At 39.0% G+C, this 24363-nt stretch overlaps 1 protein-coding gene across 1 annotated transcript in view; it reads right to left on the reverse strand.

Annotated features, from left to right (window-relative positions):
- The window catches only part of GRM7 (glutamate metabotropic receptor 7), a 909573-nt gene that overhangs the window by 255845 nt on the left and 629365 nt on the right, over nt 1–24363 (reverse strand). The window contains exon 7 of the mRNA XM_069562189.1: nt 11141–11341. Within this exon, the coding sequence (XP_069418290.1) occupies nt 11141–11341 (201 nt within the window). The remainder of the gene's footprint in view (nt 1–11140; nt 11342–24363) is intronic.

Here is a 24363-nt window from a genome sequence, read left to right on the forward strand (position 1 = left end):
TATAATGGTCCCCTAGGCAGGTCCAAGTTCTAACCCCTAGAACCTGTGAATGTCACCATACCTGGCAATGAGATCTTGCAGGTGTGATTACATGAAGGATCAGGAGATGGGAGGGATTAACCTAGATAATCTGGGTGGGCCCAGTCTAATCACAGTGGCCCTTATAAGTAAAGCAGCAGGAGTCAAAAGAGAAAGGAGGTGTGAGGATGAGACAAGAGGTTGGGAGGATGCAAGGAAGGACTCCTGAGTCCAGGAGAGCAGGTGGACTTTAGAAGCTAGAAAAACCAAAGGAGCAGATACTCAGAGCCTCTAAAAGGAACCAGCCCTGTCTTCACCATAAGTGAAGTTCAGTGGGACCTGTATCAGACTTCCAAACTACAGAACTGTAAGGCAATAAACATGTGCCATTTAAGCTGTTAATACCAAATATATGTCTTGAGTTTGAGCACACTCTGGGAGATGGTGAAGGACAGGGAAGCATGGCGTGCTGCGGAACATGGGGTCACAAAGAGCTGAACACGACTTAGAGACTGACTGGACAACTACAATCAAATATATGGTAGGTTTTTACTGGTAGCAATAGGAAACCAATATAGACCTGGAGGACACAGAACAATAAACTTCCTAACTTTACAGGTGAGGAAGGCTATTTTAGGTTCAGAGAGGGCAAGTCACTTACCCCAGGTCCACTCAGCTCATTAAACTAGAAGAGTATACAACAACTGGCCTTGGACTCCACGAGACAGGCTGTAAATCCCAGGTCTAACACCTCCTATAAGTGTGACTTGAATCAAGTTATTCAGACTCCCTCTACTTCTTATTGTAAGTAATAACACTTTTGCCTACCAGGCTCCTGAGTCCATGGGATTCTCCAGGCAAGAATACTGGAGTGGGTTGCCATTTCCTTCTCCAGGGGATCTTCCCAACCCAGGGATTGAGCCTGGGTCTCCCACATTGGAGGCAGACGCTTTAACCTCTGAACCACCAGGGAAGCCCTCAAGAGGTGAGAGAGAATTAAATGTAATAATGTACAGAAGGTGCTTAATCTTATGCCCTAAATGCTCAATAGATGGTCATTTTTTAAAAATAGCTTTCACTTTTATTATCATTTACTTTGCTGAAATGCATACAAACGTGACTAATAATCTTTCATGTGTGTATATGTGTGTGTGTGTGTGTGTGTGTGTGTGTGTGTGTGTATTTGGCTGCTCTGGGTCTTAGCTGTGGCACGGGAGATCTTCAATCTTTGCTGTGGTATGTGGAATCTTTTAGTTGCAGCCTGTGGGATCTAGTTCCCTGACCAGGGATTGAACCTGGGCCCCCTGTATTGGGAGCATGCAGTCTTAGCCACTGGACCACCAGGGAAGTCCTCCCAGACTAATCACTTTTCCCAATGCATCAAAGTTGTCTCTTCTAACTGGTATTTAGTGTAAATTTCTCCATTGGTGTAAACATTAAAAAAAAATCTTCCAAACAGAAGGCTAGAATCCATTATGGGAATGGGCATTCCTCTATGAGTAACACTGATTTGGTCCCAATAACTTGAATCCGTGGCTGAATCTGTGTGTGGCCAAGGGCTCCATTTCAACGTGTTTCTTCTCTGCTTCACCTAGACACTATCCCCACAGTCCACAGAGATACCCCCAATCTCTCTCTGTGTAGGAATCAATAGAAGTCTTTCTTATTATTTTTCAGAAAGACATTACCATTCAGATACAGCTCTTTTCTTTCACATTGGATACTAGGATTCATGTTGTGCTTTGCTATAATTCTGCAGCTTCTACTCATTAAATAATAGGATGGGAGCTTTTCAGAGTCTGTGAGAGGACAGCGGAAGAATATCAGAGGCCTGGGGGTCCGAAGGATCTCAGCCTACCCAGTAAATATTCATGAGAAAGGTACAGACTGCCTCATCTCTCTCCCTCCTTACAATCCTTTTGAGGAGAAATGATTCTTGTAGTGCCCTTTCCATGCTCATTAAAGATCATTCTTAAAAAATATATAAGGCAGAAGAGCTGAATATGTTGCCTAAGTGATGTGTAATGTATGGTGTAGCTCTGACCTTTTTGATGGATTCTACAACGCAACTGGCTTTTTTTTTTTTTTTTGCAGTCCCCCCTCACCCTGCCCTCTCACACACAAAACTCTTTTTTAACATCACCCCTGACTTCTTGAAAGAGAAAAAAGGGGATTTGTGTTCAATGAAATCTGTATCAAAAAAAAAAGGATCAAATAATTTCAGAGGAAATTTATTTGATTAATAAATTATCAAAGGACACGGGAAACCCTGCAGGAATGTCTACCAGGTCTCAAGGCCAGAAAAGAAGTGTCCTAAGTAAAGGCAGCAGGGCCGCTTGATCAGATGCGATGCTGAAAGGAGAGAAGGGGTGACAGAACACACGCAAGGAGGAAATCTTCCCAGAGGAGAGTGTCCGAGTGAAACTTTTTTTTTTTTCCTGGATGGAGAATGATTTGGGATGTAGGCTGCTCCAATGACAAAACAGCCTTTTGGCATCAAAGCACTGACCTGGTAGGCTCTCTTCTCTTTTTGCCAACCCACACACAGGTTACAAGCATCACTACAAACAAAGCTAGTGGAGGTGATGGAATTCCAGTTGATCTTTTTCAAATCCTGAAAGATGATGCTGTGAAAGTGCTGCACTCAATATGTCAGCAAATTTGGGAAACTCAGCAGTGGCCACAGGAATGGAAAAGGTCAGTTTTCATTCCAATCCCAAAGAAAGGCAATGCCAAAGGATGCTCAAACTACCGCACAATTGCACTCATCTCACACGCTAGTAAAGTAATGCTCAAAAGTCTCCAAGCCAGGCTTCAGCAGTACATGAGCCATGAACTTCCAGATGTTCTAGCTGGTTTTAGAAAAGGCAGAGGAACTAGAGATCAAATTGCCAACATCCGCTGGATCATTGAAAAAGCAAGAGAGTTCCAGAAAAACAACGACTTCTGGTTTATGAACTATGCCAAAGCCTTTGACTGTGTGGATCACAATAAACTGTGGAAAATTTTGAAAGAGATGGGAATACCAGACCACCTGACTGCCTCTTGAGAAATCTGTATGCAGGTCAGGAAGCAACAGTTAGAACTGGACATGGAACAACAGACTGGTTCCAGATAGGAAAAGGAGTATGTCAAGGCTGCATATTGTCACCCTGCTTATTTAACTTCTATGCAGAGTACATCATGAGAAACACTGGACTGGAAGAAGCACAAGCTGGAATCAAGATTGCTGGGAGAAATATCAATAACCTCAGATATGCAGATGACACCACCCTTATGGCAGAAAGCGAAGAGGAACTAAAAAGCCTCTTGATGAAAGTGAAAGAGGAGAGTGAAAAAGTTGGCTTAAAGCTCAACATCCAGAAAACTAAGATCATGGCATCTGGTCCCATCACTTCATGGGAAATAGATGGGGAAACAGTGGAAACAGTGTCAGACTTTATTTTTTGGGCTACAGAATCACTGCTGATGGTGACTACAGCCATGAAAGTAAAAGAAGCTTACTCCTTGGAAGGAAAGTGATGACCAACCTAGATAGTATATTCAAAAGCAGAGACATTACTTTGCCAACAAAGGTCCGTCTAGTCAAGGCTATGGTTTTTCCAGTGGTCATATATGGATGTGAGAGTTGGACTGTGAAGAAAGCTGAGTGCTGAAGAATTGATGCTTTTGAACTGTGGTGTTGGAGAAGACTCTTGAGAGTCCCTTGGACTGCAAGGAGATCCAACCAGTCCATTCTAAAGGAGATCAACCCTGGGGGTTTTTTGGAAGGAATGATGCTAAAGCTGAAACTCCAGTACTTTGGCCACCTCATGTGAAGAATTGACTCATTGGAAAAGACTCTGATGCTGGGAGAGATTGAGGGCAGGAGGAGAAGAGAACGGCAGAGGATGAGATGGCTGGATGGCATCACGGACTCCATGGACATGAATCTGAGTGAACTCCAGGGGTTGGTGATGGACAGGGAGGCCTGGCATGCTGCAATTCATGGGGTCTAGAAGAGTCGGACACGACTGAGCGACTGAACTGAACACAGGTTTCAGAACATAGCACTGATTTCTGTTTGTTACCCTTTACTGCTCAAAAAACCATCCTAACAGGGAGTGCTGAGAAAAGGACAACCTGTATTTTGCAATTTGGGCATGGCTAGGCACAAAAAGGGCATCTCTGGGGGCTTCCCCTGTGGCTCAGTGGTAAAGAGATCATCTGCCAGCACAGGTGAGACAGTTTCGACCCCTGATCCCAGAGGATCACACTTGCTCTGGAGCAACTAAGCCTGTGCACCACAACTACTGAGCCTGTGCTCTAGAGCCCAGGAGCTGCAACCAAAGGTGCCACAGAGAGAAGCCCGTGCGCCACAGTGGAGAGCAGTCCCCACTCACTGCAACTAGAGCATGGCCTGCCCGGCAGCAAAGATCCAGCACAGCCAAAAACAAAGAAATAAAATTATTTTATAAAAGAAAGAAGAGAAAAAAGGGTCTCTCTGTTTCACTCACATCAGCTGGAGAACCTTGAAAGTCACATGGTTAAGGGCTGATGCTGAGTGTCAGATGTAACCTCAGCCGGAGCCATGAAAGGAACACTCACATGCAGCCTGTTTCTTAGCTTCTTGGCTTCCTCCTAACTTGCTAGCTGTGTTTGTAACACAGAAGTCACAAAAGAACCATGCAACGGCCCTATGACATTTTATGGCTTAAAATTCACAGACTGCAACTTCTGCATTAGACACAAGCTCACTCAGATTCAAGGAGAGGGGACACAGATTTCACCCTTGATGAAGGAAAGGTAATTACATATTCAAGAAGACAAGAGATGCATCATCATTACAAAATTTACCACAACCCAGTTTGTTTTCTGGAAAGTAATAACTCTAGGTACAGACATGCTTTAGATTAAATACTTTGCAATAGAGCAATTATCTACGATCGTGTACCCATGAGAATAAATTTGGTAAATTTACAAATACTGACATCTGGTTGGATGAGCAAATGTTGCGATAACTAAAATTTAGGCTCAGGTCATTGCATTCATGAGAGATGCAAGAAAGACGGCTAGAAGTCATAAAGACAAAATTAGCCATCTTTTCTGTTGGTACACAAGAGGAGGTTAAGTGCTTGGTGAAGATGTAGCAATACTTTAGAGCATTTTATTATCACTTCCTAAATTGATGTTCCTGTAAATGTAAAGGTTGAGGTTGTTAAACTGTACTGCAACAAAACTCTCAGGGGTATGAAAAATTCTGTACTGAAGTAACAGAAGAGCACAATTAAGCTTACTATGATCAAGAAACATCAATATTTTTCTAAAATATGCAAAAGAGAGGTGACATTTTTCACACACACAAAAATCTTAACTTATAGGTCTGTCTCTGTCATTTGCTAGCTGTGAAGTGTTGGACAAATATTTTCTCCTCCCTAGAATCTGATTTTTTTGTCTGAAAGTCAGGACACTGAATGAGTGAAAAAGTCAAATTTCTTTTCACCCTAATTGCTCACTTAAAGTGATATGAAAGCCACTTAACTAAATCTAACAGTTTTTTTTTTTTTTCTGCTTTATACAACAGTTGCGCCCTGCCATTAACAAATGTCACATGGCTCTGGAAGTCTCCTGCCGGTTCATGTGGCAGAAAGAATTTCCTCAGAGAAAGGAGATTACGTTGACATCAGTATGATTACAATGACAACAGAGAAAGGGAACACATTGGCCCTGCCTGTGGTCTCCCACAGTCTGTGTTCCAAGCTGGAATCTCAGGAACAAGCCCTTTTTCTCAAACGCTTAATAAAAGTCAAGAAAGCAGGCCATGGAGTTGGGAACCCGAGGTAACAATAACAGCATCATCACTACAAAACCACGTGGCTTTAAACACCAAGATTCTTAGTTTCTCTATGAATTAGTTTATCTGTTGAAAAAAAAAAAGAAGGAAAATAACCATACCTAAACCATCTGGGGTTATTAATATTAAAGAATCCAGTATACAAAAAAGTACTTAGAACAGTTTCTAGCACATAGTATTTATTTGGGACACAGACCCTGAGTTCCAGTCAGTAACGCAGCAATTCTGGCTCATCAGTGAATAAGACCATCTTAACTAAATGAGTCTACAAGCCCTCTATGGAAGAAGAATCAGACGAGAATCACCAAAAATATTCTCAAAATGACCTATTTTTTTGTTACTGGCCTCTGAATGGTGATGTTTATCTATGGACCAGAACGCAAAGCCCAGCAAATGACCCCAGGATATATGATGAAATTTATATGTACCTGGTTCTGGGAAAATTATATATTTTAGGAGATTCTGTATGATAAGCAAGAAAACTACAAAAAGAAGGTGATTTGTAGTTGAACTATTTTTCTGGTTGTATTCAGTCAATTTTGTCTCCATCTCAGCTTGGAAACTGTTGGTTCCCAAACTGGATATGATTTTTCTTCACCCTGATGCTAAGTAACTTCTGAATGATTAATCCAATATTGTGGGTTTAAATGGGTTATTATTTAAAAGAAGCAAGAAGATTTTTTAAGCCATAATTATCTAAACCAGGAAATTAACATTGCTATCATGCTATTTAAAACTAATCCACAGATGTTCTTAAAATAACTGTTCCATTCATATCTCTTTTTTTTTGGTTTAAGATCAGTGTTTCCACATAGCATTTAATAGTAATTTATCCTAAATTCCTTTCAGTCTGGAACAGTTCATCCATTTGTCTTTCTCTTGACCTGGACACTTTTGAAGAGTATGAGCCAGTTATGTTGTAAAATACCCTTCAATTTGGATGTCTGATATTCCTTCACGATTAAATGGAGGTTATATATTTTTGGCAACAAGACCTCAGAATTGATGCTGTAACCTTCTCAGGGTATCTTTTACAATTAATTTATTTTTGTTAAAGTATAGTTGATTTACAATGTTGTGTTAGTTTCAGGTATACAACAAAGAGACTCAGATTTATATACATAGCTTTTTCCCCATATAGATAATTACAAAATACTTAGCTTCCTGTGCTATAGTAAGTTATTGTTCATTATCTATTTTATATATAGTAATATGTGTATATTATTCCCAAATTCCTAATTTATCCCCTCCATCACCTTTCCGCTTTGGAAACTGTAAGTCTGTTTTCAAAGTCTGTCTCTGTTTTATAAATAAGTTCGTTTGTATCATTTTTTTTCAAATTCCACATACAAGTGATATCATATGATATTTGTCTTTCTCTGTCTAATCTGCTTCTCTTTATATAATAATCCCTAGGTCTATCCATGATGCTGCACATGGAATGGTTGCATTTTTACAGCTGAGTAATATTCCATTGTACATATCAATATATCTACCATGTCTTCTTTATCCATTCACCTGCTGATGGGCATTTACATTGCTTCCCTGTCTTAGCTACTCTAAACAGTGCTGCAGTAAACGTTTGTGTGCATGTATCTTTTCAAATTATGGTTTATTCTGGATACATGCCCAGGGGTGGGATTGATGGATCATATATTATAATAGCACAATTTTTAGTTTTTTAAGGAACTTTCATACTGTTCTCCATACTAACTGCACCAATTTACATTCCCACCAACAGTGTAGGAGGATTCTGTTTTCCCAAAAACTCTCTAGCATTTATTACTTGTAGACTTTTTGATAATGATCATTCTGACTAGTGTGAAGTGGTACTCATTGAAGGTTTTTTTTTTTAAGAGCTGTGCTCTGAAAAAATGCATAATTATTATTATTATTTTACATCATGTGCATTGGATTTATTTATTTATTTGTTTTGTTTTTTTATTTTTTAATTTTAAAATCTTTAATTCTTACAGGCGTTCCCAAACATGAACCCCCCCCCCCCCACCTCCCTCCCCATAACATCTCTCTGGGTCATCCCCATGCACAGCCGCAAGCATGCTGTATCCTGCGTCAGACATAGATTGGCGATTCAATTCTTACATGATAGTATCCATGTTAGAATGCCATTCTCCCAAATCATCCCACCCTCTCCCTCTGAGTCCAAAAGTCCGTTATACACATCTGTGTCTTTTTTCCTGTCTTGCATACAGGGTTGTCATTGCCATCTTTCTAAATTCCATATATATGTGTTAGTATACTGGATTGGTGTTTTTCTTTCTGGCTTACTTCACTCTGTATAATCGGCTCCAGTTTCATCCATCTCATCAGAACTGATTCAAATGAATTCTTTTTAACGGCTGAGTAATACTCCATGATTTACATATCTCTAACGATTAGAAGTATGTGACACTGTTAAGTCTCATTATTGGTGACATTAACCTAGATGACTTGGTTAAGTACTGTGTTCCAGGTTTTTCTACTTCAAAGTTGCTCTTTTCCCCTTTGTAATTAACATGTTCCATGATGAATGATACTTTGAAGCTAGGTAAATATCTTATTTCTCATCTAACTGTAGCCCCAGAATTTTAGCATCCATTGGTGATTCTTACCTGAAGCAATTATGACTGAGGTCTTTGGCGAATTTCGTATCTATCTTCCCATCATGTTGTCCCTTCTCCCACATTATGTGTTCAATTATCTATTTCTGTGAGCGTGAACTCATTGATATTTATTATATTATATCAGTTAAATCCATTATTGGTTTAGAATTAGCTGGTGGGATCTTCTTCAAGCTGGTTCCTTTGCCCCTTGGACATGGTCCCATCAATTTTTTGAGCACTTTCTTACTTTGTGGCACAACACAGTTTCAAGCTCATCTTCTACTTGCCCTGCTCTGGCCCCTGAATTAAGAGTTCCCCTAGAGATCCCTAGCTCTATTTCATTGGAGAATGGTATTTATAAATAAGATGTGAATGAAGGTAAAGTTATTTCTATCAGGATGTCATCACTCCTAGGCACTCTCAGTGCACAGAACTAGACAGTAGAGGTTTGTACGCATACAGACGTAACCTTACCCAGTTCTGTATCTCTCCAGCTGTGTGCATATACTGCATGTTGGTATAGTCAACACAGTGTTACTTTAATTTTCTCCCATCCTTACTAGTCATTTCTCTCCCTGACAATGAGAGACCTGATGCTCTTTATCTGCAGTATCTTTTATTAAATCTCTCACTTCTCCTATGGACATAAATAAGCCTCAGAATTGTGGGAAAAAACATACCAACTTCTAACTACTGTGCACCGTCTGTGTACTACTCTTCATATCTTCAGACTGACAGTGTACAGTGAAATACTGTCTTCAGAAATTACTTGCATTCTTTTTTTTCCCTCACTCCCTGCAGTATGGTTACATTATTCATATGCAATATATTAGGTTTATTACTGTATAAAATTTTGCATTATCCCATGTAGAGATTACTTTTTTAATCAAGATATAATTGACATTCAAGATGGTTAATTTTATGTGTCAGCTTGACTGCAGAAGCCCTGACACTGGCAAAACTTGATTTCTGTGTCTATATGAGGCTGTTCCAGGAAGAATGGTTAAAGTGAATAAAGAACTGGTGAATTGCTGAACAGAATGAAGCAGGTGACCCTCCCCGGTGTGGGCTGGCACCACCCAATCCCTAGAAAGTATGAAAAGAACCAAAGGCAGAAGAAGGGCAAATTCACTCTCTCTGCTTGAGCAGACACCCATCCTCTCCTGCCTTCAGACACTGGTCTCCAAGTTCTCTGGCTTTCAGAAGCAGATCAGAACTTACACCACTGACCCTCTGACCCCAAGGCCTGTGCACTTGGACTAAAGCATTCCGCTGGTGCTCTGGTTCTTCAGCTTATAGGTGGCAGGTCGTGGGGGCATGTCAGTCTCCAAAACTGTGTCAGCCAATGCTCATAATAAATCTCCTATTATATTCCCCACTCATCTCTACTCATTTATTTTAGGTAACCTATTAATTTCTGGGCTTCCCTGGTGGCTCAGAGGGTAAAGCGTCTGCCTGCAATGCAGGAGACCTGGGTTTGATCCCTGGGTCAGAAGATCCCCTGGAGAAGGAAATGGCAACCCATTCCAGTATGCTTGCCTGGAAAATCCCATGGATAGAAAAGCCTGGTAGACTACAGTCCATGGGATCACAAAGAGTCGGACACGATGGAGCGACTTCACTTTCTTTCTTTATTAATTTCTACCGAAGTATTATCCTTGAGAAATAAGTTTCTAATATGAGATTTTGGTGTTACAGAAAATCATAATCATTATTTCAATTAACTTGAGTACCTAGAGCAACTGGCCCTTCCTTTTCCTCTTATTCACTCCCATTCCTACTGATGTTCACCAAGGAAAAAGTTGGCAAAAAAACAAAAACAAAAACTTCTGTTTTAAGAAAAAGAGGGTAAACCATGAAAGTGAGTCACATAGTCATGTCTGACTCTTATCAACCCCATGGACTGTAGCCTTACAGGCTCCTCTGTCCATGGGGATTCTCCAGGCAAGAATACTGGAGTGCGTTACCATTCCTTTCTCCAGGGGATCTTCCTGATTCAGGGATCGAACCTGGGTCTCCCACATTGCAGTCTGACTCTCTACCCTCTGAGCCACCAGGACAGCCCCAGGTAAACTATAACCCTCCCAAATTTATTTATTCATTTGCTCACTCACTGCTAAATAATACATTTAGCATTTATACAATCATTTGAAATGATATAATTCATATACTCAAGAGTAAACTGTAATCTGACTACTTAACCGATGAAAGCAAAATATCAGCACTTAGGATTCCAAGACACTGGAATAGAGATGTTTAAATATGTTTAATGAGTGCAAGCAAAATATATCACATGATCAAGATATTAGAATTTTGAAATATTTGTTTAAAAATATACTGGATGATTATGACAAATTTCTGTCTTGCCAAAAGACTTAGATGCCATCAAGTTATGTATCACCCAGAGTTATATTATTGGATGTTCTGGTTATCTGGTTTACCACATGTCAGCATATTAGAATACTGGTAAATATATAAGAGCATTAAAATCATACTTGCCATAATGTGACTTCTTAGATTCATAAGGTACTTTGGTATCAATGCTTCACTGTCATTAGGAGCAATTGTCAGTTTAACATATAATACTTTAGACACTAGAGTTTCATGGCATTCTCTAGATGTTGTTTTTGTAAAACATAAACTCCCCATGTCGGTCTGAGGGGGATAAAAAAACACGGAGACTCACCATTGAAATTCACATTGCGGATATACTTCAACAACTTCTTGCCCCCAGCCTGCTCCATCTCTGGACAGACACCCCGGTAGTCAGCACAGAGATCCTTGTTCATGTGGTGAAGGGCGTGAGCCATCGCATACACTGCGTCAATCACAAACTGAACTTTACCCTCCTGCTCATAGTTGGAGTCTTTCCCAATTCTCTCCTGTCCTGCACATGGAAACAAGAAACACACACAAACATTGGTGTGGAGGAGAATGTTTCAGTTTGCATTTACTTTCAACTCTGCTTAAAGAAAGCAATGCTTTGAGGAATGCAGTCCTGCAGGCCACATATCTACATTTGGCTACCGTGTTTGGTTGCTTTGATGGTTTTGGGTATTTGACTTTGGAGTTCATTACTGGATATTTGTTCATTACTGGAGTTCATTACTGGAGTTCATTTCTGATATATTTGATAGATCTCAGAAGCAGCACTTCTAATGATCAAAATCACAACCTTTGTAATAAGCCAACATTCTTTCCAAAACGCAGTGGTCCCAGAGAGTCAAGGGATTAATGGGATTAGAAGCTGGGCCACCACATTCAAATCTTCAAAGCTCACTTATTCTAGAAGGGGAGGGACCAAAAAAAAGTAAGAGAAAACTAACTAAATACCACCCCTGAAATCACTACCTTCTTCTATATACCTGCCCTTCCTCCTATGTTGTCTGTCTCAGGTTTTGGTGTTAGTGGCAACTCAGATGCTCAGGCTGGAAACCCTGATGTCTTTTTTTTTTAATTCTCTCTTGTCTCTCAGTCCACCCTCCTACATACATATATCTAACGAATAGCCAAAATCTCTTACAAAGTGAACAGTTTCGGCCACACTACAAATGTTCCATTTATGCTTCCTCATCTCCAATCAGGACACAATGCCAGGTATTCCTCTTCATTCCCTCACTCTTCCATGTTCATATTTCCAAACCACAGAGCTAACCACTTCACCCTCATGCTCAGAATTCTCAATGGTTCTTCACTGCCTACAAAATGAAATCCAAATACTCTCCCTTGACAATGGAGGATATTCATCACTTTGTTCCTCTCTGCTTAGTAACAATAAGAACCAGCAGTGATTAAGTGCCCTCCACTGTGCTGAAAGCTTTATATACATGATTTTTTTTAAAATTTTATCCTCACTTTGTGACTTAAATATCATTAGTCCTCATTATACAGATGGGAAAGCTGAGCCTCACAGAAATGAAACCACCTTCCCAAGGTCATGTATGGGGCTTACCAGAACCCAGAAGCAACATTTCTCAGACTTCATTGGCCTCATCCTTACTTCACCCTCTTCCTATAATTCACTCTCTCTCTCTCTCTCTGGGAAGATTCCCTGAAGGAGGGTGCGGCAACCTACCCCAGTATTCTTGCCTGGAGAATCCCATGGACAGAGGAGCCTGGTGGGCCAGTCCATAGGGTTGCAGAGGTGGACACAACTGAAGCAACTTAGCATGCAGGCAGGCACACATATATATTTTGCTCCAGACAAGTATGGCTATTTTTCCTGTAAACATCAACTCTAATGTTATCTTTGCTCAAGCTCTTTGCTTTGCCAGAAATGTCCCTCCTTGCTTTTGCTCATCATAACTTAATTCTCACTCCATGGCATAGTACAATTGTTGCTTATACTTAGCTTCTTGATCACAAATATCTTCATAAAATGTTTCAAATCTTTATAATCAAATTAATAGTATCACTGCATTTTAATGCTCTACCAGACTTTCCTTTCCTTTTCACACCCATCACATTCCTAACACTGAACACAGAATTTATATCTGATAGATTCTAAACAACACTTGTATTCAATTAGTCATTAGTTGCTGCTGCTGCTGCTGCCAAGTCGCTTCAGTCGTGTCCGACTCTGTGCGACCCCAGAGATGGCAGCCCATCAGGCTCCCCATCCCTGGGATTCTCCAGGTAAGTCATTTGTTAAGGACATGATAATACCAGGAACTCTCTTTAGACCTCCCGAACCTCTACCATAAATAGTTAACCACAGACTGAGTTTCACTTTCACAGCAGCACTGCCCAGACTATTTCCAATGCCACATTTGTATAGGAATGAAACAACAGGGATTCTATAATTGCAGTCCATTCCCCTACAAAACAGAGTGCTCCCCACAGCCACTGTGTTCAACATTACTTGATTTCTTTACTGAGAGATTGTTTCAGAGTATTTAACATAAAGTGTAATTTCCAAGGAGAAAGTTCAGAATTTCCCCAAATTATGTGAATTCGTGTTTTTCCTTTACAGAGCACACATTAGTATCTCAAATGGCAGACACTTCTGTGTTTCATATGTATACCATTCAAGTACCAATCAACCTTGTGCTCACTGCTCTTCACCGGGTCTAGACCTTTGCAGTGTGTTTAGAGCAGGAATCTGTTTTGGAGAAGATAAAATCTGTCATGAATCCACACTGCTACCTTCAATTCAAATTCTGGACCACAGGCTTTTTACTTATCTTCACACTCTTACACCTCTGCCTTTTTTTTTTTTTTAATGAGGAAAATCCTGGTTCTTAATAACACCATTACAGCTATTTATTTCCTCAATTCTGTAATAAACAGGTAACATTCTTAGAATAATAATCATGCTAACCAACAGTCTAAAAATGTAGTGCAATGAACAGCCTTGGGAAAATGTGTTTCTCAGTTCTTATCTGAATATTTTGTTCATTTAGTCTGAGAAAGGCAATTGCTGTGCTCAAGTTTTTTGCTAAATATTGGCAAATTCCCCTCTAATGGGGTTGCACTAATTTGCTCTCCCACTAGCAAAGAGTGAGAGTTCATTTCCGAATAACTTGATAACTGAGCATATCCTCAGACTTGGATTTCCATCATATAGGTGAGAAATGCTGTAACAGTATATTTTTATTTGCATTTTTCTTCCTACAGGGGAGGTTGAATATATTTGCATATAGTTCAAAGCTATTGTATTTATTTTATGCTATATGTTTTAATTAAAAGTTAGTCATTTTCTTCTGTTTTAAAAAATAAATTAATAATTAATAAAGTATATTCTTTCTTTCAGATTAAGTTGCAAATATTTTTCCTAGTTTGTCATTTTTCTTTTACTCACTTTAGGTATTTTCTGCATAAAATTATATTAGATAAAAACACTTTTTCTTAAAAAAATCAATTTATTTTTTTATTACTGCCACTGGATTTTCAATCATAGCTAGAAAAAATGCCCCACTCCCAGAGTATAGGGTGCTTTTTATCCATGCTTTCTTCTAGCACTTATATAATTTTATTCTTTAAACTTAGATGTTTCATCCACCTGGAATATATTCTGGTGTGCAATGTGAAGAATTAAAAATTTATCTTTTTTCATATAACTAGTTATTGTAACATACATCAGTTCAACTTTTCTCACTGATATGAATTACATCCTTTATTATATACTGTTTCCATGTGTAATTAGATATATTTCTGGATTTTTAACATTTATTTCACTGTTTGACTTGTTTATTCATGAGCCAGCACTACAGTTTCAGCTATAAAGTCTTTATAATGTATTTTAATAACTGGTAGATTTAACCTCTCTCTTACTAAAATTATTATTCCTTCCCCTCCCCAAATGTTCTGGTAGTTTTTGTTTATGTACTCAAATGAGTTTGACTAACTACTTATCTATCTTGAGAAGAGAAAAAAAAAATGGTATTACATTTACTGGGTTTACATTGTATTTATATATGCTCTAGCACTTAGCTAGAACAAAAGTCTCCGCAAACGTGAGAATGCCCATTTGTGACTTTCCATTTGCTCATCTATTTTTGTTTCCTTTAATGGTGTTTCAAAATTTTTCTCACATGAGTTTTGAGTGTTTTGTGGAAAGTTAGCATTTGGTATTTTACTTAGTTTTGCAATTATAAATATGGCTTTCTTTCCTAAGTACTTCCACTGGTTTATGGTTGCATTCAAAAAATTTATTCTTTGTTTTGTTGTGGTTGTTTATTATTTTCCAACTTTCTGTCATGAAAAAATTTAAATGTAGAGCAAGGATGAAAGAAGTTTACAGTGAACTCACTAGGTTCTCACATTAACATTTTACTATACTTACGGTTATAAGGCAATTCATTTTCTAATATTACTTTTATAACCTGCTACTTTACAAATTTCTCTTATTTTTTATAGCACTTAAAAAGGCAATCTTGAAGGTGTTATGACCATTATAAAATATACATCATGAAACGGGTTCAGACTAGTAATTCAAGACAGCAGTTTTTCAACTACTTTTATAAAGACATTCATATCAGATGGAATGCCTTGAAAAATAATTGCAATATTTTAAATGATGAAATACTTTATTATGTGTGAAACATTATAGGCTTTATCCCTCTTTTGAACAGTCACCAGAGAGATATATTAGCTTATTAAAGGCTGTGAGAAAAAAGTGTACATTTGTCTTTGGGGCCACTAGGACTTGAAAAATGTAGCCTCATAATGAAACTGTGTACAGCCCCTGTGTCCTTATCTTAAGTAAAATGCTAACTGAAGAGTTAATGTTTGGGAAATGTGAAGATGTAGAAACAAAGAATTGCTGTTGGCTGGAGAACTGGTAAGAACCTAGACTATAAATTTGCCACATAACAGAATCACGGAACTCCCAGTTACCCAAAAGATATTGACAAAGGCCTGACACATAGTCCTAAGCTGTTTTTACGGGAAGCAGAGCCCCTCCAGGTGAAAACTGCTGACTGCAAGTACATAGACCCTAGACAGTCGAAACCAGAAGAATGAGGATGCTTGAAACTCCACCTTGATGCCAACCAGTCGCAGGATGGTCCTCCAGCTGACCACGCCCTGTTTCTTGAACACTATGAAACTCCTCACGATCCCCTCACATGGTCTTGAGGGCATTGGCCCGCTGTGGCCCCCTCTGCCTGGCAAAGCAATAAAAGCTACTCTTTTCTGCTTCGTCTAAAACTCTGTCTCTGCATTTCTGTTCAGTACCAGTGATCAGGGGCTGAGTTTCGGCAACAACATCAAGTTCATTAACAACAACAAAAGGCTAACTTTATTTCCCCTACTGTGGTAAATGCAACCGCGCACCAAGTTCAGAGTCTCTGGTTATTCATCCACCACCCTACCCCTCCTTCCCTAACTGAGATCTGGTCTCTTCTGGTGCCGGTGGCCACTGCAGGAGGACGGGCTTCTGGACCTTTCCTGAGCCTCACTGACTCAATCCTCATTTATCTAAGACCACTCAATTTCCTCCTCCGCAAGCACTAATTTAGGAACAGGCAAGGGTTACAATTCTACATGATGAGATGTAAGAAAAGAGTTTATTGGTTCCACATATAAAATAACAAAAATGAACTTATTTGCAAAACAAAAATCAACCCATAGACACAGATAACAAATTTATGGTTACCAAAGGGGAAAGTCAGGTGGGGGTAAATGAGGAGCTTGGGATTAAGTGACACACATTACTGTATATAAAATAGGTAAACAACAGGGACCTACTGTAGAGCACAATTATGTGTATATAACTGAATTGCCTGCTGTATACCTGAAAATAACACAAAACTGTAAATCAACTATATGTCAATAAAAATGTTAAGTATATAGGGGAATTCCTGAGAAAGTTCACTTGCTCTCAAAGAGAGATGGAACTCAACTGTATCAAATGTTTCACACACCCCCAACACATACACACATACAGGCATGCACATACATGCAGACAGACATTCTGCAATTACTCTAGTCATTTTGTGGTCCTGAGCCAATTACCCAGCATACAAATAACAGTAGAATAAAAATGGGGTAATGATGTGAAAATACTACTGAGCTGTGAGTTAGCCAAGCCAAGAAATACCGTACAGTTTTTTTCTAAGTGACACATTCAATAGCTTATCTATTTAACCAAAAAGCTTGATACTCAGTGTTTCCCAGGCTTTTCTGAACACTGCGCTTCTTAGTCATATACCATTTTACGACATCTCAAGGGACAAGCATACGTATGCTTTCCCCCCAACAAAAGTGCAAAGAAGGGTAGCTTCAAGAAATATTTTTAACAATGTAGATTAAAATAGAAAAAAAAAGAACGCATTTTCAATCAGTTCACAGTTAACACCTCATTCTTTCAGGCTTTCTGATGAACTGAAATGTTGTTATATTCTTTTCTTGAATGAAGTTCATCCTTTCATCACATTTCCCAAGAAAGGGTTTGAGGTTTAGATAAAATGAGGAGAACTCTAAAGCATTATTATTTTTTTTTATTTCCCCAGCATGCAAAGAAGATTTCCTTTTAAAGTCTCCTGATTTTCTGACGTATTTTTATTTTTACCCAAACAGTCCAGTATTTATCTTTAAATGCACACTCCTGTAAGCTTTTGTTGAATAAACTGTCAGCTGCTCTACACAAACTCTTTTACAACCAGAATTTCTAGAGTTTGTTTTGCTAGCAAGATCTTCTCTCTTTGAAAGACCTGTTTATCTTGCCAATTTTAATATACTGTTTTCTCAGAATATATATATGCCTTAGGTAATCTGTAAGAGCAAACTATTAGGGAGAAAAAAAGAATAGAAAAGGTAAGAAGTTATGGATCTGAAATTATTAATAGAAACAATCCCATTGCAAAATTAAACTAAAAGAAAGAGGGGTTTGGGCTTAAGCAGGAAACAAACCAAAGATACTTACTTGCCAGTGTGAACTGAGAACCCTACCAAAAGGCAGATATGAACAACTGGCCGAGTGTTTATCCTATGTTTCTAGGGGATTCATAAATTATAATTTTTATTTTGATTTCACATATTAATGGCAGTTATTTGCATCAGGAAGATCTCTTGGAAGTAGACATGTTCCTGCAGACTGTACTTCTAAACCCTGCACTGTGTTTTATTTCATTTTATTTTATTGACCGTAAAGCCACAAACTTAAACATTTCTTGAGGCTAAAGTCCTGAGTGATACTGTATATAATTAACTAAAATACTAATGCTTGGGTAGTTTGCAAATGACAAGTGCTTTAACAAAAACAGGAAAAGGATATGTCACAGAGAGAGTCGGGGCATATTCAAGTGGTGACAGGACTGCCAGATGCCGGGTACAGAGGATGTAGGAAAAGCAGGGTGGATATCCTGGAGCACTAGAAAATGTTGCAGGTTCTCAAAATACTACAGGCAAGCCTTATGAAAATGCTACTGTCCTCCCTCCCATAATTTAAAAATATGTAAATAACTGCCTCAGAGAGATTGTTTTTTTGTCTCATGGGTACAGAGTTCTCTTTATAAGATGAATGTCAATGGTAAAATAAAACTCTATTTTATGCAAATTTCTTTTGTGGCTTTTTTGTTTTAACAGTGACTGCCTCCCGCCCCCATTTGTAGAATCTGGTAACAAATCATGCCAAGAAACACCAGTAGAAGAAAAGTCAGAAGTTCTGGACTGAGACCAAAGGCCTTCACTGCCACTGTGCCTCTGTTTGAAGCTGAGGCTAAGACCTGAATGAGTCAAGCAACTTGTGCAAAGAACAATGGTGGTTTTTGTCATAGTGCAAGAGGCAGCCTGCACTTACTGTGCTCTTCCTGGTCAACAGCTCTGTGCTAAGCACTTGTCGCAGTTTCATGCTAAAACTTCCCAGTGCTTTCATGGGTACCATTTCCTGTCCCTCTGTTACTTCATTTAGAGACCGTTCACTAAATGGTTCTGTCCATAGCTGCACGTGGAAAAGCAATGAGGCTGGAGCTTTCCCTTTGTTTATTTCTATTTCCAACTTGAGTTTAGAGCCACAGATAATCTCAAAGTTCATGCTAGCCCTGAGTTGTACATCCTCATACTCCAATGAATGTTTCATGTGAGTTTCCTGAAAGGAGAAAATGGACAGTTTGTCAACCACCATCATAGTTTCTCCTGACCTTTTCTTGAGTGGAAAAGTTAATGCCCAGAGAAATTGCCAAAAAGCTGGCAGAGGAACAGCAACAAAAGAACACAATAAAATAACTGATCCTCTACCTTGGAGGACTAAATTGTGACTCAAACCACTAACATTATCATGTTCTGCAGGGAGCTCAGTGAGTACCCTGCTATAGATGCAAAAACAACTCTAGCAAAAGAATAATGTCTGACCGCAAACCTTCATTTCTTACCATTTTCCATGGAGGATGCTTCCCATAAGACCACTTAATTGGTATAGCTGGGTTTTTCTCTACACTTCCATTTTTTATTTCAAGATGGGTGCAGGCAATGATATATGCAGTGAGTCAACATGTTTTAGCAGGGGTAGGTTTTATCCAAGGCATACAAGGCACCAAATTGGAAGGAACTATAGTTCAGACCCAAGTTTCACACACCCCAATGTGTAGAAGGTATTCTGAGAGGCTCAACCAAGGACTTGACTTTCAAGAAAAGTCTGTTGTAGGTTCTGCCAGCCAATTGAGCACAGGGAAGAACAGTGCTCCTGAAACTCACACAAGAAACCTTGATATACCAGACTAGAAGATGGGGCTTCCTAAAGTGCACAGATTCAGTTTCCGCTTCTCACCTAGATTTCCTCTCTCACCTAGATTTCTGATTTCTTAGGCTAAATTTCTCTCTATACAGGGTAGGCTGCTTCTTCTACACAAACAGTATGTTTATTGGTAAAGCAATCTTCTTGCAATGACTACAATAGTAAGAAAAAGACACCCATATAGATGCCTTGTCTCCTAACTGACCCCTCAGCAGGAACCCCTCCATTAATGACATTCTACTTCTCTGAAATTTTGTTTGTGCCATTCCAAGGATTATATTTAGGTTGCAATTTTAGAATAGTCAATTTATTAGAAATTTGTTTAAAAAGGTAAAATACTGAGTCTCTACTATCATCACCAATAGCTACTAAAACCCTGAGGTGGCAGGCTGATGAGAACTTTAGAGACAACAGGTCAGGGGGATGATACTGGAACTATTGCTAATCTTTCCCTTTCTTCTTGTCCTCTTCCTTCTCTTCCACCATCCTCTTTCTTTGTTTGTTTTAGAAATTATAAGTTATTTGCCTTAATTTAGACAATGACATTGTATATGTGAGTCTGCATGAGAGTATACAAAAAAAACAAATTTTCAGAGTAAAAATTAAACATCAATTTAGCTTCTTTGCCCCCAGTATTTGTTCCTCCCTAAACAGAAATATTTTCATTTCTGATCTTAATATCTCACAAAATTAAAGGCAGATATCTGTCTTTGGATATGAGGCAATAGTGAATGTACAGTACCAACTGGAAAATGTTCTGTCAAATCAGTACACAGATTCCCACACAAAGAAAGGGGAAAAAGGGAGGGGGAAGTAGGGAGGAAAGAGAGAAAGGAGGGAGGGAGAAAAAGTATGAAAGAAAGAAAGAGGAAATAAAAAGAAAAGGAGAGGAGAGGAAAATAAAGAGAAAGAAAGAATAGCATGAACCCTGACCAAGCTTTTGGATGTATTAACTAATTTACAGGAAGTACAGAAAATCAACCTGCAAGTCAACATTGCAGAAATGAAAGCAAAATCCAAATGTAAGAAATTCTACAAAAATAGTAAATAATCTATTTTCTTCAACAGTAAATTGAAAAAGTTAAAAAGAGAGTGGAAAAAAAAAACATTTTAAAATTTTGAAAAAGACTTCAAGAGAAAAAGGAGAGCCAATGGGATGATTGTGGGGAACTACTGTGTATTTTGTGTGTTATATTAAGAGTATCTCTTAGAAAACATACTGAAGTGTCAAAAAAAACCAAAAATCTCTGGATTTACCTTGAAATGGCCAGAGGTAAGAGAAAAACATGTGGGGTACATGTGAATATAAACTGGCTGTATATTGACTATTGTTGAGCTTCTGTAATGAATACATGGGGGTTTACTGTAGTATCCCCTCTGTTTTTTGTCTTTATTTGAAAGAGCACATGATATTTACAAAAAATAAGAGGAGGAGAGAAAAACAGAGAGAGTAGGAAGAAGAGAAACAGAAGAGGAGGAGGAGGGAAGGAGGAGATGGGGTGAGAAAGAGGGAGACAAGGAGGAAAAAGAGGATGGATAAGGAGAAGGGAAGAAGAGGAGGAGGAGGGAAAAGAAGACCACTGGGTTGAAGAAAAGGGGAAACAGGGAGCAAACAGAGGCGGTGAAGTCAGCTGCCTGGAATTACATGCCAAACACCCACGAGAGCCAAGGGAAACAGACATGAACAAAACCCTCTCATGCACTCCCTGTTCACAGCTCCAGTCTAATGTTTCTGCTGGAATGCAGAGCTTCCAGCTCTCACCTCAGGGCTGAGAGTATGACTCTGCTCCCCAGGTTTATAGGGAGGAGCACACAGAACCTGCCTGCCAGCGCAGGTGAATGTAAGAGACGCAGGTGCAACCCCTGAGTCGGGAAGATCCCCTGGAAAAGGGTATGGCAACCCATTCCAGTATTCTTGCCTGGAGAATCCCATGGACAGAGGAGCTGGGCAGGCTACAGTCTATGGAGTCACAAGGAGTTAGACACGACTGAAGCAACTTAGCACACACACATGTATACACAGTACAGATACAAGCAGAGTCATCTGACTCCTAGGGTCCAAAGTTATTTCCTGAAACAAGGTAAGCATGCTGTGGGGATGGAATGATTTCAAGTCGCTGGCATAATGCCTCTTTGCCTTGAGAGATGCAAAGAACGGGCATAAGGGAATTGATTCCACTAGGGTGTTTGAAAGGACTTGCAGGATCATCAGTCCAATGAAAGTATAAATAAAAAGAAAGAGCCATGGCTTAGCTCCTTTTGAGTTCCGTATCCAGTGCTGGTGACTATAAATAAAAAGGAAATATGAATATATGCATGTGGAACTCCCCAGAAGCAAGTCTGGTTTCTCATCATTGTAATATACCCAGAACTCCAAAAAAGGGCCTGGGGTATAGTGGGCATCCAGAAACGAGGAAAGGATGAGTGAATATAGTGGAAAGGAAAGTGAAATAATAAGAAAGTAACTTTTGTAAAAAGGTAGAAAACAAAGATTATAATCATTTACCATGGATAGCCAATGACTGAGAAGGAATACCTAATTTAGGTGAGCAGATGACTGCAGACAAAGATGGTGAGAAAACAGTAGGTCACTGAACCCTGATATTTGGGATCTTTCTCTTAAATAGGGTTCTTAGTGCCTAAAGACTCTACTTATCACTGTTCTCACTGGTTTCAATTAAGTTATTCAAGTGACCATGATAAAAAAAAATATTGAGTTAGCTCTTTTTTCAAGGCAAGATTGATTTTACGCTAAAGTTTTATACATATGTACACATACCTTATAATATATTCTATTGACCATTTAATCGTTATCATTCAGCAATGAAATAGATAGGTTTCTTCCTACCGAACCCTAACAACATTCATAATAGAAATAAAGTCGATACAGTTCTCAGCTTGGCAGTTCTCAGTTTCTCAGACAAAGGCTCTGAGTTTCTAGGAATATCACATGTCATCTGTAATAAAAACAAATATAGAACAGCTGAACTGGCAAGGGAAAAAAATCTTAACCAAGCAATAACCAGAAAGCTGAAACTGAAAGTTCAACAGCCAGAACACAGAGGGTGATCTGGCTGAGAAGCAACTAGCTACACATCCATGCTACGGCGGAAGGAACATAAGTGGTGTTGGACGACACCCCTCTGTAGGCCAGGGAAGAGGAGGTTCTTGATGTAAAATCTAGAAATCCAGGCTTAGTTTAAAATGCATGTAGCCAGTATGATTTAATGAGGAAAAAAATCCTTCAAAATCTCAATATTTTGAAACCAATGTGATGGTACTTCCATCTCTCCTATCTTCAGACCAACCATGCCGAGAATTAGGAACATCGAGGCTGATATCATACATATCTGGGTTGCGATTCTGCCTCTGCAGGCGTTGTATCTGTGACTAAAGCATAGTTATATAACTCTTTATCAGACTACTTTACAAAGTTCAAGTTGTCTGGTATTCATAGAGAGTACTGCAATGAAAAATAATAGCTAAAATTCATTATTTTCTCCAAAAACTATGCTAGGCACTCTACATGCATTATCTCACTTAATTCTCATAATCAAACAATGATGAAGATGCTGTTGTTATATTGCCATTTACAGGTAAGGAAGCTGAAGCTTTACTTAAATAACGTATCCCCAGAATTACACAGATAAGTGTCTAGCGAAGAGCTGAGTGCAGTTGTCTGACTCTCAGCTCAAACTGTGATATTCCTAATGGTGATACATTCTGAATATAATGAAACACTGGGTCATAAATGAACTGTTTAATCAATTTGGACAAATGTGAAGCCCTACACAGGATGTTTTCATCACTCAAGAAAGTTACCCTGTGTCCCTTCACAATTAACCCTGCTCCCTCCACTATAAAGCAACCACTCACCCGTTAACCTAAGTTAATTTTGCCTATACTAGAATTTCATATAAAGACTCTACAATATGCATTTTTCTCTCTGCTTACTCTCACTCAGAATAATAGTTTTGATACTTATTCAGTTTGTGGCATGTATCAAAAACTCATTCTTTTTATTGCTAAGTACCATGACCCTGAATGGATATGTTAGAGTTTAATTATCCATTTTCCTCTGGATGGACATCTGGGCTATCTCTAGCTTGGGGCTTGTCAAGCCCAGTGGAGGCTCTGAGAGTTTATCCTATGTGTAAGAGTTTAGCCTGCCACAGTTGTGTTGATACTGGCTGAAGACGTGAGGCCCCTGGTTCAGAGCTAGGTACAGTAAGAACATACTGTGTTCTCGAGTCCCCTCCTTACCACCTGAAGTCCAAGGTGGTGACAAAGCACAGTCCAGGTAGATGCTGCACGTACGATGAGCTTATAGTAACACTTTCAGTCTCTGAGCTTAGGGAGGCTGAATCTTTTCTAAAGGACTTCAAGCAAAGCTACCTGGCCTTTCTTCCAGAGGGAGATATTATCTTCATATACTGACTAGTAAACAAACCATCCCTATGCTTCTTGATGATATGCAATCTGTATCTTCCAAGGCCATTTGCTATATAAAAATATCTTGGGAAGGTAATCAGTTCCTCTGCCCTCAGTATAGCAAAGGACACCAATAGAGGATTTCCCCCTGCCCAGAGGTCAATTAAGAATAAAGCTTCTATGAATATTTCAGCACAAGAGTTTTGTGGTTGTATGTTGTGACTGTTCTTGAGTAAATATTTAGAGATATTTAGGAATAAGTGTTGCTATATTAGAAGCTCATGAATGTTTAACATTTAAAG

The sequence above is a fragment of the Ovis canadensis genome, chromosome 19, assembly GCF_042477335.2.
Source record: "Ovis canadensis isolate MfBH-ARS-UI-01 breed Bighorn chromosome 19, ARS-UI_OviCan_v2, whole genome shotgun sequence".
In the NCBI taxonomy this organism is placed as follows: Eukaryota; Metazoa; Chordata; class Mammalia; order Artiodactyla; family Bovidae; genus Ovis; species Ovis canadensis.